The sequence below is a fragment of the Lissotriton helveticus genome, chromosome 3_1 (genome assembly GCF_964261635.1).
Source record: "Lissotriton helveticus chromosome 3_1, aLisHel1.1, whole genome shotgun sequence".
Classification (NCBI taxonomy): domain Eukaryota; kingdom Metazoa; phylum Chordata; class Amphibia; order Caudata; family Salamandridae; genus Lissotriton; species Lissotriton helveticus.
Genome location: NC_136061.1, coordinates 699,900,832 through 699,913,804, shown reverse-complemented (window position 1 = coordinate 699,913,804; position 12,973 = coordinate 699,900,832). Strand labels below are relative to the sequence as shown.

At 43.1% G+C, this 12,973-nt stretch overlaps 1 protein-coding gene across 3 annotated transcripts in view; it reads left to right on the top strand.

Annotated features, from left to right (window-relative positions):
- Positions 1–7,108, top strand: part of IMMP1L (inner mitochondrial membrane peptidase subunit 1) — a 292,381-nt gene extending 285,273 nt beyond the window's left edge. For 2 of the 3 annotated variants that reach the window (XM_078680838.1, XM_078680840.1), the window contains exon 6: positions 6,960–7,108. In XM_078680838.1, coding sequence (XP_078536964.1) covers positions 6,960–7,028 — 69 coding nt within the window. In that variant the 3' untranslated portion in view covers positions 7,029–7,108. Of the gene's footprint in view, positions 1–4,774; positions 5,020–6,959 lie in introns of those variants that run through there. The other variant, XM_078680841.1, reaches the window with a different exon arrangement.
- The last annotated feature ends 5,865 nt before the right edge of the window (positions 7,109–12,973 follow it).

The window sequence follows — 12,973 nt, the reverse complement described above, 5'->3', positions numbered from 1 at the left end:
CCCCCGCAGAATGTCGACTTTGAACAATACGCATTCAACACAGTGAGCGGATAAGTCCCTTGACGATTTTGCTACACAGCTGCATTACCTAGTGACCTACTTTGAGTTTGACAAATTTGACAATGAGGAAGCAATTAGGCTGGGTATCATTGAAGGATGTCACTCCACTGGGATTAGCACAAAAATACAAAAAATCATACATGCTAACCAAAATACTAATCATGGCCAGGACAGAAGCGAGGGCCACGTCGCACACCATTCATATGGAAACTGGGAGAACGTGAACAATAGAACAAGCTCATTGCATGCAAAAAACCGGGTGGAAAAGCAGACATGACAAATCACTGCCACCTTTGAACCAACCTGAGAGAGCATGCTATTGCTGTGGACTGCAGTAGCTGCATGTCGGCGCCTGCCTCGCCATAGGACAGAAGTGCTGAAAATGCAACTGTCCCAATCATTTTACGATGTTGCAGGGATTCTGTTCAGTCACAGAACTGTGCACAGAGACTCAGGAACTAAGTGAATTAGGGTGTACCAAAACTCACCTTAGTACCCAAAATCCCCTACCAGACTAGCCTCAGTGTCTCATTAGCTCTTCGTCCTATAGCAAAGTCACTAATGATTAAACAACCCAGAACATGCAATTTAGGATACCTCCGGTAAGGATTCGAAACATGAACACTCTTTCGTTATACTCTCATACCAGTCCAAAACAAAGAGTAAAGGGAGATACGAGCAAGTTTAAAATGTTTATTTTAACGCCGTGATCTCAAGTGCAGCATCTTAGCTAATACAAGCAGACATATGACAAGAAATAAGATTGTCAGCATAGTTACTATTCCACAAAATACAAAGGTAGAAAGCATGTTATAATGCTAAATGGAAACAGGTTAAATATATACCTATATTTCACCCTCCCTTGCTAGTAGGTTATTTTAGAACTAAAGAAGGTCTCTTAGGCTTGCATAGGTGACCCCATACCTCAGAGTTTAGCAGAAGTGAATCACATCGAGTTCTGCACAAGCTCTCAGCATACGAAAGTTCTCCAAGTATGTTCAATCCTATCTACACAGTGTATTATTAAAGGCGCCAGTATCTGAGCTGTCCACAGCTGCATATATGTTATGTCTAGAACATGCGCTGATCAGTTCGAACAAAAGCAACAGTGTTGATATAACCTTGAAGGCCTCGGCACTCACTGTTCAGACTATGCTTACAAAGCAAGTCTAGCAATGTGGAAAAACAAGTTATTCTCATGTGAAGCAAAACTCGCAGCCTAACGTGAAACAATTACGTGTGTGCCGTGTGCAAAAAAAACAAAAGGTAAAATTGTGTTTAAACTTCTAATAAGCTCATACTAACTTAACACTGTAGAAATGCAAGGCTCAGCCCCACTACGAGTGTCTGCAAGGTCACGAACAACGTCGACTAGACACGCAAGGCACATGGAAGCTCGCAATAGCATCCCCTCAACAGACTCACTTCCGCACGAGGGACCACAGAACGCCTATACCTTATGACTGATGCGTCGGCTGCCTAGAACACCTCCGAGCATGCCCAGCTAATCGAAGAGCTTCAGATTAGGAAGATGGCCATAGTGAATCTCCAAGTAGGGAATCACACAATGAGATTTGTCTTCAACAGTGGAGTCACATGTAACATGTGTGTGTCAGAATATGACGAAATGGAACAGAAACCCCCGTGGCTGCCCTCCACTATCTATGTTTTCACCTGGGGTGCTAAACACCCCATAACGAACATGGGAACATTTGTGGAGATGCTCACATACAATGAATCGTCTGTGAAGGAAGAGGTGCACGTCCTAACGGGCAACATACCAGCACCGTGTTTATTAAGCAACGTCACAGCTCAATGCATGGGTCTCTTGGCCATGAATTATCATGTCTGGGCGCCATAGCATTTTGAAAGAGTACCAGGCACTCTTCAAAGGGCTTGGAAAGATGAAGGACATGCAAGTCACCCTTCACATCAATGAAGCAGTGAAGCCGGTAGCTCTGAATCACTGCAGAGTTCCAGTGCACCTCTAGCTGCAGGTAAAGGAAGAACTCAAGAGCCTACTAGCGCAAGACATCATTGAGCCCGCTGAAGGACCAACTCCGTGTGTTTTTGTCCCATTGTGTCTGTGGTAAACAACACAGAACATTTGCATCTGTGTCAACATGTGTATACCGAACACAGCCATCGAAAGGGAACAGGACCCACACCCTCACCTGAGCTACATGATCGGCTGCCTCAATGGAGCCTGTGTGTTCTCCATGCTAGACCTATTCAAAGGCTATCATGAGCTGAAACTTGACCTGATGTTATATTACCACACTCTCCACTCACCTGGGGCTGTTCTGCTACAAGCACCTAAGCTTTGAAGTGTCATTCGTAGCTGAACTAGTCCAAGAGATGGTAGAGAGAGTGATAAGGCCCATAACAAACTGTCTAAACTACGACGACATTCTATTATTTGGTTGCACAAATGAGCACAATGTTCTGAGGGAGGTATGCAGCCAGATCTTTTTTCTTCACTCATTGGGAGAGATTAAGTGATTTGCTCAGAATCACAGGAGTGTTGTGCCGAGACCTAACAAACATTGGCATAGCCAAAAGGTCTTGCCTTTGAGACTATTGGCTTTGCGAATGCCTTTTGTTCATTCTGTACACCAAGGGCATTGCCAACTTAAGCAATGATGTGTAGCCATCCTGTGTAGCAGCGTGACAGCTGTGCAGCATGGCTAAAAATAACAACAACAAAAAGAGTATGATGCTTCCAGCGCTAATGCACTTTTAAAAAATTAAACAAAAGGTGCATTAGCCTTGGATTTGTCATGGCACTTTCTTAAATTAGTTTTAGCCACACTGCAAAGCTTCCCTCCTGCTGTACAGCATGGTTTAAAAACATTGCTATTAGTGAGACCCGTTGGCTTTGTCAATCAATGCATGTTGTTAATATTGTGAGGAATATTCTGGTTGGCAGATTCAAGAGCTTTGAGTTTTTTTAACTGAGGTTTTTCAAAATTCACAATTTCTTTTGATGTGAGGTCTGATGGAGCATTAGAATTAAAAAGATAATCCAGACCTGTCATATGTTAGAGGATCTGGCTGTGACAGCCAGAGCTGCCGACTTTAGAGCTGGGGAACCAGGTTTGAGTCTCTGCATCGGCTCAACATCCTGTGATTCTGGGCAAATCACTTAATCTTTCAGTGCCTACCAAAAATGAATGTGTCCTTGTGTAATGTAACTGGTGCTCATGAAAGTGCTCCAATACCTTAGGCCATATAAAATTGCAAAAACAATCTGTTGTGCCCTGGTAAGGAATATTCACCAAAAGTATTACAGAACCGATTTAGAGGTCTTTATTCGATTTACATCATAAAAGACAAACTCATAATAAAAAACAGTTCATACATTTTTACATAGTAAAAAAGCAGTTCATACGCTTTTACATAAAAGATAATAAATACGTTACATATTAAAACCATGTTAAAAAAGTATTACATTTTTAGACAACGATGTATCGGAACACCCCTTACTACATATAAACAATGCTACATTGGGACTAAAAGTCATAAAAAACATATACAATGGGAACTTCATTTACCAAGGTGGCGAATACGAATTGACCATACCCAGCTCACAAATTTTGCTACCCCAATGGCGATAGGGGGGGAAGTGTCAGTTTTGAGAATCCTAATCGCGGCAACAGCAGATCTAGTACCTAGTAAGCGGCAGACTGGTAAAAACCAAACTTTTCTGGGTAACAGGCACTTAGGGCAGCCGAAGAAAAGGTGTTCAATATTCTCTACTGCTGTTACACAGAAGGGACACTTATCGCTACCACCAGTTAACGTTTTACAGAACCATTTTGCAAACAAATTTGACCAACTCAGTTTTACGACTGAAAAAATTGGGATGTTATGTGTTCACAAAAGACACGTTTTTAAGGAGTAGCGTCACTTACAGAGGAGAATACTGTAAGTGGTCAGGATGAAATGAAAGAAGACTCCAAACTGATAGCAACTGTAATTCTGATTCCTGATTTCTCTCCCCTGATATTAACTCCTACTATACCAGCCTTTGCAGCTGCGCTTCTCACAATGCCTCCCCCATCCTGTGCCCCCCCCTCACCCACTCTCCCCTCCCTGTGCTGGCCGATTTCTGAAAAAAGTATCGGGGTATTTACATTTTTATACTGTGATGGTACTTTTTTCTCTTTTTGCAGTTTTATATAGCGCAAACTCGATCCGATGGCATCAGAGTGCTTTACATGAGCACCAGTTGCATTACAGACGGACATATTCTTTTAAATTTTTTTTAGATGGTGGGAGATTAAGTGATTTGCCCAGAATCATAGGATCTTTGAGCCTCCCGCCAGACTCGTACCTGGTTCCCTAGCTTCAAGGTCTGCCGCTCTAGCCATTAAGCCACACCCTCTTCCCTTGGACTGTTTACTTAGACATTGTGATTGAAGGCGAGACTCAGATGAGTCACAGATTATTCAGAAATGGTTAAAGCCTTGTTCGTCTTTTATTGACCTCAATTATGCAGCTGCTGGTATGTGGCATGGATGAAGGAGTATATTCTTTTGCTGAGAAATTGGCAATATCCTCTTTTCTATCACTCTTTTTGGCCAGGTGAAATGTGTTAAAAGCTTGTAATGATTTTAGTGAGCTCCGCAGTAGCAAGTTTACCATTAAGAATGTGCTGGCAATCAAGGATTGTTCATCCCTTTTTTGGATTTCACATTCCTGTTTTTTCAAGGGCTCAAGGTCAGCATGTACAGCTAGGACTACTGTTTCCATTGCATGACCAGACACATTCAGGTAAAGTGTGTGTGACTTGTTAGAAGAATACCAACGGCTAGAGGGATTCAAAAACATCTTTAGTGGGGGCAATCTTTAGCAGCTTCTTTACAGCGGGAACCCCTCTTTCAGTGGACTCTTATGGGCCTCACCTACCTAGGGCTTTTCCTAACACTGACCTCAGGAGTGTGCCAGGAAAAACATTAAACTCCTCCTCACGGCGACCAAAGCCCTCACAATGGCATGGCATGGCGATTTCATGGGTGGGCAGGATAGCATTCCTCACAATGACTATTCTTCTCAAATATTCTATATATATATATATTTTTTTTAGAGTTTTATATAGCGCGAACTAGACCCGAACCGAATCAGGTATCAGAGCGCTTTACATAGCACAAGTTACGTTTTACATGAGGGGACACACACTTTCATTTTTTAGGCACGGGGAGATTAAGTGATTTGCCCAGAATCACAGGAGGTTTTGGCGTCGTTACCGAGACTCGAACCCAGATCCCCAGGTCCGAGGTCGAGCGCCTTAGCCGTTAGGCTAACTCCTCTCCCCTAATATATTTTATATATAGCCCCCTATATATTTCAGAACCTTTGACTAACTTTATCAACACAAGAGCTGGCCCCTCTACAAGGTACCTGGGATTATTTTGTCTGGGCGGGGAGAAAACCTTGACTCAATAAGCTCATATGTCGAGCGAGACCTCAACAGTACCAAACATTTGTAGCTAATACGAAGTGGCACTGTTGCAGTATATAGTTCAATGGCTCGGGGAGTCAGACCAACTGTGGTGCACCATAGATCACAGCTTCAGCACCTGCCCTCTGGCAGAAGTCCTGCGCTGCCAAAACCCCAGTAGTGCTGCAACCTCTACAGATCACCCATTCTTAGGGTCGCAATGCACACTCTGGACAACTTGACCAGGCACATGGACTTTACCACAACACCCTTCACTCGTGACAACAATGGTTGGCAATACAGATTTTACTCTTGTTCTCAATAGGTTACATCTCCAAGAGTGGACAAAGAGGGAGTGTTGCAGAATATGCAGTTTCTCCCACAAGGGTGTTATGAGGTAGTTTGAGGATCTCAAATCTACTTTCCGGATTCCGGAAAAGGAAACCTGTCACTATTTACAGCTACGTCACTGGGTCTTGTCTCCATCTTGAAAAGCAGCAGCTACCTGACGCCTGGCCTATATTGAGAGGTTTCTCCACAGTCTACATACAACACAACACTTAATATCACAGCTATATACCCTCCACAATGGTAACTCCTCAGATCACGAACACTCCTATCACACCAGCTGGGAAATAGAACTGAGGTTACAAATAGATCAGAAACAACTGGAGGTGACACTCTATGAGCTCACCCTACTCTGCTGGCATCGATGTGGGGAAAGGGGCACTATTTTTCAAATACTGTGGAAATGCTCCAAAGTCGCATGTTTTTGGTCAACAATTCCTTCAAACATAAAAGAGAATGATAGGAAGATGACTCATTGTACAGTATCCATGGTGCTGGGCTCATCAGTAGAGGGCATTTAACCTTTACACTCCAACTGAGTCAGGAGAATATCCCATTTACTTTTATGGCAAACTTTGGCTTCAGTGGTTATGGCTGCTGATAGTCAACGAGAAGATCACATACGACTTGAAGTACGAATTGCCCCTTGTTGCAAAACAATGGGACCTGACACTTCGAAATCTCCATGCCAACAACATAGATATAACTTAGCTAATAAGACTACAGACCCTAAGGCTGTTCGAGGCTAACATGCAACTCTGTGACTCTGACTAACCTGAAGGGCTTTCAAAAAAACAAGAGGGCTTCTCAGTGTATATAAAGGATGGGCGCTGATCATAGGGCAGTGGGAGGGACTGTTGAAGAGAGTGGGTAATTTCCTGCAAATAATTTATAGTGAGTTTGTCCGCTGAGTTGCATTGCGCTATAAAACCTAATACATACTATTGAAAATTAAGTGTGTGTGTGTGACCAATGCGGTCAACTGGAGTGTATGGAAATGATTTTTGCCTTAAATTAGATTCACATAAAAACATGATTAATCTTATTTCATTAAAATCATATATAACAGGTTCACTTCTGAGCTGTTCTCTTGTTTCGTATTTTGCAGATCTGGCCTCCGGCTGATTTTGGATATCTACAGGAAAGTCCTAATGGCCGTGTAGCTCGCGATGATTGAGTATATGGCAATATTCATGTTCATTTACAAGTATTTTTTATTAATTTACAATAAATTATTTTTTACGTTACTGAAAAACAAAACAATGTGTGTATCATTTATTTCGTTCTAGATCTTCTGCTGGTGTGCCACCTCTTTGTCACTAATATCAACCAACAAAGTGCACAACAGTTAACAAAAACGAAATGTCTTTGAAAATGGGTGGTGGGCTGCTTCATCGGGTGAGAATGCTTGAACTCTGTTGCTTTGCTGTGGACTATGTCTCCCAAACGTCCAAAAGACCTGGGAGGAGAAGACCGAGTAGGAAGTGACCAAGGTGTGTGTTTGGTACATAAGATGCACCTTCATCCTACTGAGCGGGACACATGAACGCTGTTGCTTTGTTGGGGACTAACACATCCCAGAAGTCCCTAAGGGCAAGGAAGGAGGAAATGGTCAAGATGTTTGATTCTAAATAAGGCGCTCCTTTATCCTGCTGCGCAGAACACACTTGGTCAAGTGCAGGTCTGTCCGAGGCCCAGAAAAGGCTGGCCATCTCCCCTTTCATCTGAGTTTTTTCCTTACTTCCTTGTTTGTTTCTCCACTATGAGCAAGAGAAAAGCTACCAGATCCCCTGCATTCAATGAGTTGCTAAGAAACAAATATCAAACTCTTGATAAATTGCTTGCCGGTACTGTGGGTGTCATTTAGGAGGACATAGCCGACATGGAACAGCCTATTATTAATGTTGCGCATATGGCCCACGAGAGGGCTTCTTGTGTGAACCCCTCTGATTACGTGAGCAGGCCCTTATTGGTGAGAGCATATGTTTATTCCACTGCTATGGGTGAGGCAGGCCAGGAGGTTCCCCTGATGAGCCCAACATCCTAAAGCAACATGCTATGTACCTGTAACGATAGCTTTTTTTTAGGCCTGTTCATTGATTTGAAAAGCAGTCAATTGCATTCAGAAGTGAATGGCCTCAACTGAAACATGTCTTGTGCTTCCTACATTTTCTAGTCTGAATGCGTCTGCTATGATGCCACCATCTAATGTGTCGACCACTTATGGCCTTGGTGACTGGCAGAGTTCTTATAATATAGGTTTGAGCACCCAGAACATAAGGACGCAGTATCCAGCCCCCTTGTTGAGACCGTTTTCACTTTTAAGCCCATAACGAGTAATGCAGTGATTTCACCCCAGAAAATAAATGGCCCCATCTTGACCCATTCCTCTTCATAGGATTTTTCCACAATACCGTTTTCCTCACTATCTGCTCCATACGTTATGGTTCTGAAAATGGTCTAGGCTTAATTAACGCTCAGTCTTAAGTTTTGCACAGCTCAAGACTGTGTTGGCTCTGTTCTCACTTAAGAATTTTTCACATTTCTTTTGAAGATTGACTCGTGGTGAGAAGTGTCAGTTGAATTGGAAATTCAGTTGAAGATTTACAGGGAAACTGCATAATTGTGAACTTCAGAATCAAGTCCTTGGTGGTCTTATTTTCTGCTCTGAATGCTGCGTTGTCTCCAGCCTTTGTGATTTTTGCAGTTCCCTCAGTTTTCTTCTACAAACCGCAGTTGCCTCAGATTGTGGTATCTCAGGCCAGTTAGTTGCTCTTAACAGTTTTGAAGTAACCACACACAACAGATTTGAAACTCTGTCTCTGGATGTTAATGATTGACCTGTGAAACAAGATTTTCCTAGCTCCAATACTGTGTTTCCTCACAACTGTGGTGTGTATTTTGGTGCTATTGCAATCCAAAACAGTGTCCTAAATGTTTCAGTCCTCAGGCCAGGCAGGAAATTAAGTAAATGGGATCAGATAGCTTACAGATTGTTTGATGTAACATACCCTGGATTGGAAAATTTAGAGTGGATGCAATACATTTATTCAGTATTGTGTTTCTCCAGGAACCTTTGACTAAATAGTTGATTTTTACAACAATATTTTTACCAATACAGACTGCAAAAATATAGTCAACCTGGAATATGTATTTACTGGTTTAACTCCGAAACGTTTTTTAGGGGAAATCTTTTTTATTAAACAAGCTCATCACATAGTACAGAAATTAACATATTTAAAATAATGACTCCCTGCCATTGGAACAAAGTGCCATACCACATTCGCGCCTGCACTAACCTCTTGCAGTTAAAAAAAACTTCTTAAAACCTGGCTGTTCAATTACTAGCTTCTCCGCTTCTGCTCTGCCTGTTATTGTGGCGCCGTGAGATCTCCTTGGGGATGATTCGTTTTGCGCCTAATAAAGAAAAATAATAATGATAATAATAATAGCAGTTGCAGGAAAACGGTACAGGATACTGTTGTGAAAAAGGAAAATTTTCACTTGACACACTGGGTCCGGTGGTTAGTCTACAAACAGAATACAAGAGGGTACAACGGAAATATCTTATGCTTACTCTCCTTCACATTGACAAAGAAATCCAGCACTAGCGCTAGGGCAATCCTCTAGTTAAACCCATTCCCAGATACATTTGCCAAGAGCCCCAAATGTTCTCCCATTTCTTGGGGCAATCCCTGCTGTGATACAGCACTTCCTCTGCCCTCTGGAAATAATCAAGGTCTTTTTCCCATTCTGGCACCAATGGCGGGAGGCATGCCCCCCACCTCCGATCAATGTTACGTTTTGCCACCCCCAGCGCCAAACATATACGGGCGTGCCTGGGCCAATTTACCCTCCCCCCTGTTTAACTCTGAATATTGACCAAATGGTAGACAGAGGTATGTTTGTATTGTTGTGAAGGATTTTAATGTAAATATTGGCAACTATGACCTGCTGTCTGACATGGAGATTGACAACAGGTGGTCTGGCACAATATAAAGGATTAAATCTAAGCAGACTGCCTTTCGTGTTAGCATCAAATAAAGTATGTAGCACGGCCTCTTTGTTTTCCAATTCTGCTCTGGTTCCAACGTATGACGCTCAGGGGAGCCAACACACCAAAGATTCGATTTTTGTATCTTATAACCTTACAAATTATGTAATCCGCTGTCAGGCAGAAGTGCATTAGCGAAGCAACCATAACTCATAATACTTCAGTGACGTATCCCTTTTTTGCCCATAGGACATTAAGCAGTACCCCTGTGTGAATGTAGTAGACTAAAGGCCTTATTATGACTTGGGCGGTGTGGTAAACACAAGGAGAGGATGGACGCAGTGCTGAATCTTTTCAGACACTCACCTCAGTCACAGATCTGGGTTGAATCCATCATCGTTATTTAGCTCACTTCGCCACCTCAGTTCAGACCCAGCCATATCCAAATCAATCGTGACCCTGTGCCTCATAGGAACAGTTCAGCCTGAACTGCCAAGCCAGGTCTTCACTGAACCGGAAACAAGCATCCTGGGACCGGTTTCAGGGTAACACCTCATCAGTCAGGCTAGCTTGAATCCATGGCAAAGTTAGCAAGTGACCCACGTCTGGGCATACCCTGCGAACTTAGGGCCGCCACGCCAGCGCCCCACTGCCAAAGCACCAAAGCCATAATGAGACTGCCCGCCGTATTCTGACAGGTATCCTGGTCTGGTGGTCCTGCTGCGCCTGGCCCACGTTGGTGCAGTGCTAAGGCTCATATGTGAGCCTTAGCAAGGCACTGCAATGGGAACACCATTGCACATTGCTACAGGGCATGGAATACTAAATCCATGCCCCGCTGGCACTGGAGGTGCATGCAGACGGGGGGGACACCATGAAAACTATGGCGGTGAAGAAACTCCTAATATGCTTGGTGTGCCGCAACAGCACCACTGGCATATTAGGGGCCTCAGACCACTGCAAGACCGACAGGGATCAGGGATCCCTGGCTGCAGCAGCGGTCCGACCGCCCAACTTGTTATATGGTAGTCAGACCTGTGGACTGTCAAACTCAAAATAAGGCAGCAAGGAACATGTATTTAATGGCTTCTGGCTGATCCAGACCATTATACATTTTTAATTGTTAGTGGCAATCTCTCTAGTATTATGTATTGACTTGAGGAGTCAGCTAAGGATAATATTATGGCTAGATTCTGTGCTATTACCTCTGTTAAACAGTTCTTGGCGTCCAGATAAACCTCCCCAGTCATCAATAATCCCAGCAGATGGTTTTGTAGCTCATGCTCAAGGGCAGCCTCTGACCTTCCATCAAAAATTCAAAAGAATACATAGATTTAAGTCTCATACCCTCCTCAATATTCCTGTTTATAGAAAGCTATTCACTGAAGAAAGGAGGAAATTCGAACCAAGGCACAGGAAGATCTTCTAGTTTCCAGCAAGTCTAATGACCAATGCCTCTTTTGACAACTTGTTGAAAGACCTTTGAGGACAGACCAGCTCTCCCGCTACATGTATACATCTAGTGGTGAAACACGTTTTAGTGGTATGTGCAGTACTGTTACTTTGCCCCAGCTACAGTCATTGACGGCTTGGTGTTTATATGTGGTCAAAGAGGTTTCAGCATGCTCACTAGGTAAGGCTTCAAGGCCAGATGGGGTTCGCCTTGACTTATTCAAACACAATGTGGAACTGCGGGCCTCCGTTGTCTCTAATTTTGTAAATGCACTTCGTAAAACTAGTTTGCTGACGTCTCAATGTATTATCGTCCCTCTATTCAACAAGGGCTAACACAGTAACCCTCACTGCTAAAGACCTATATCATTAACAGACTTCTTTAAAAAACAGCATTTGCAATGCAATAGGTCTTGCATTTTTACAAGAGTTTGAGCTATTGGCATTGTAAATGACACTGCCTTTATGTGTTGATTTTTAAAACATAAACAAAAGGCACTGTCATTTACAATGCCAATAGCTTAAACTCTACCAAGTGTGGGACCTATTCCATTGCACATGCTTGTTATCATGCTGCTGTTAGAGGGAGAGGTTGTGGTTCAGCGGTCGGAGCTCCTGACTCTGGAGTTGGCGACTAGTGTTTGAGCCTCTGTGAGGCTCAACATTTTTTAATTTTTAGCAAAACATTTAATCTCCTGCCCAGGATCTAGCAATTTAAATTATAAATAAACAGTGATCTCTTTGAGAGGCGGGCATGCAGTGTTGGGGGGTGGGAGGTGGGGAGAGAAATTATAACAAGCCATGCAAAGAACATGGATGGAGGAGGGAGAGGGAACAATGGAGGAAGCTTCTATAGATTTCTCGAATTAACACAGCGCCCGCTTCACCAAGCGTCCATGCAGCGGGTGTGAGGGGGCATATTTAAAAGTTATATATTACGTGAAATCACGCTTCAAATACCAAAACAAAAAGAACACCCGCATTGCGAAAGCTGGCATCCCATCAGTGCTATTTAGATTAATTAAGCAAAGAGTTCTTCCCAAGGGCTAATGCAAGCTATACAGTAAGGACACAGTAAATGGTCCAGTCCTTATGGGAGGTTACACCTGAAGACAGGGAAGTACTAAGGAGGGACTAATAAGCCTATTAACAAATCAAAAGCCAACATACACAAGTCAAAGCTGCCAATTGAAAATATGGGCTGGGAGTGGGTGAAGATTCAATTCCATACTCGAATACAGCATGCCTCGCAGAGCAACGCATGCGCTGCCCAGGCTCGACCTAAAAAAAGACAATGTTGCAAAAATAGAGTTGGGTGAGCCGTGCACAACAAATGAAAAGTCGCACCATTTTTAAAGTCCAAACACGACATGGCTCTTTTCGGTATGATCTTTCTCGGCCTCTGCGAGCAGCTGTGTTGTGTTCTCTCCCTCAGTTCTCTTTGCCAAAGCGCCGGGACACCCTTTCGGATAGCCGTGCGCTATAAAAGAGACATAAACATAACATAACATAACATAAACATAACATAACATGCTGCACTGCACTGCAAAACGAAGTCATAAAGTTGCAGGAGAGCGTGTCGTGCCTGCAACAGGATGCAGAAGAAAGTCATGTTAGAAAATAGTGCTCACAGACTAAATAAAACATACAAAGTAACAACACAGGTAAGCGGGGCA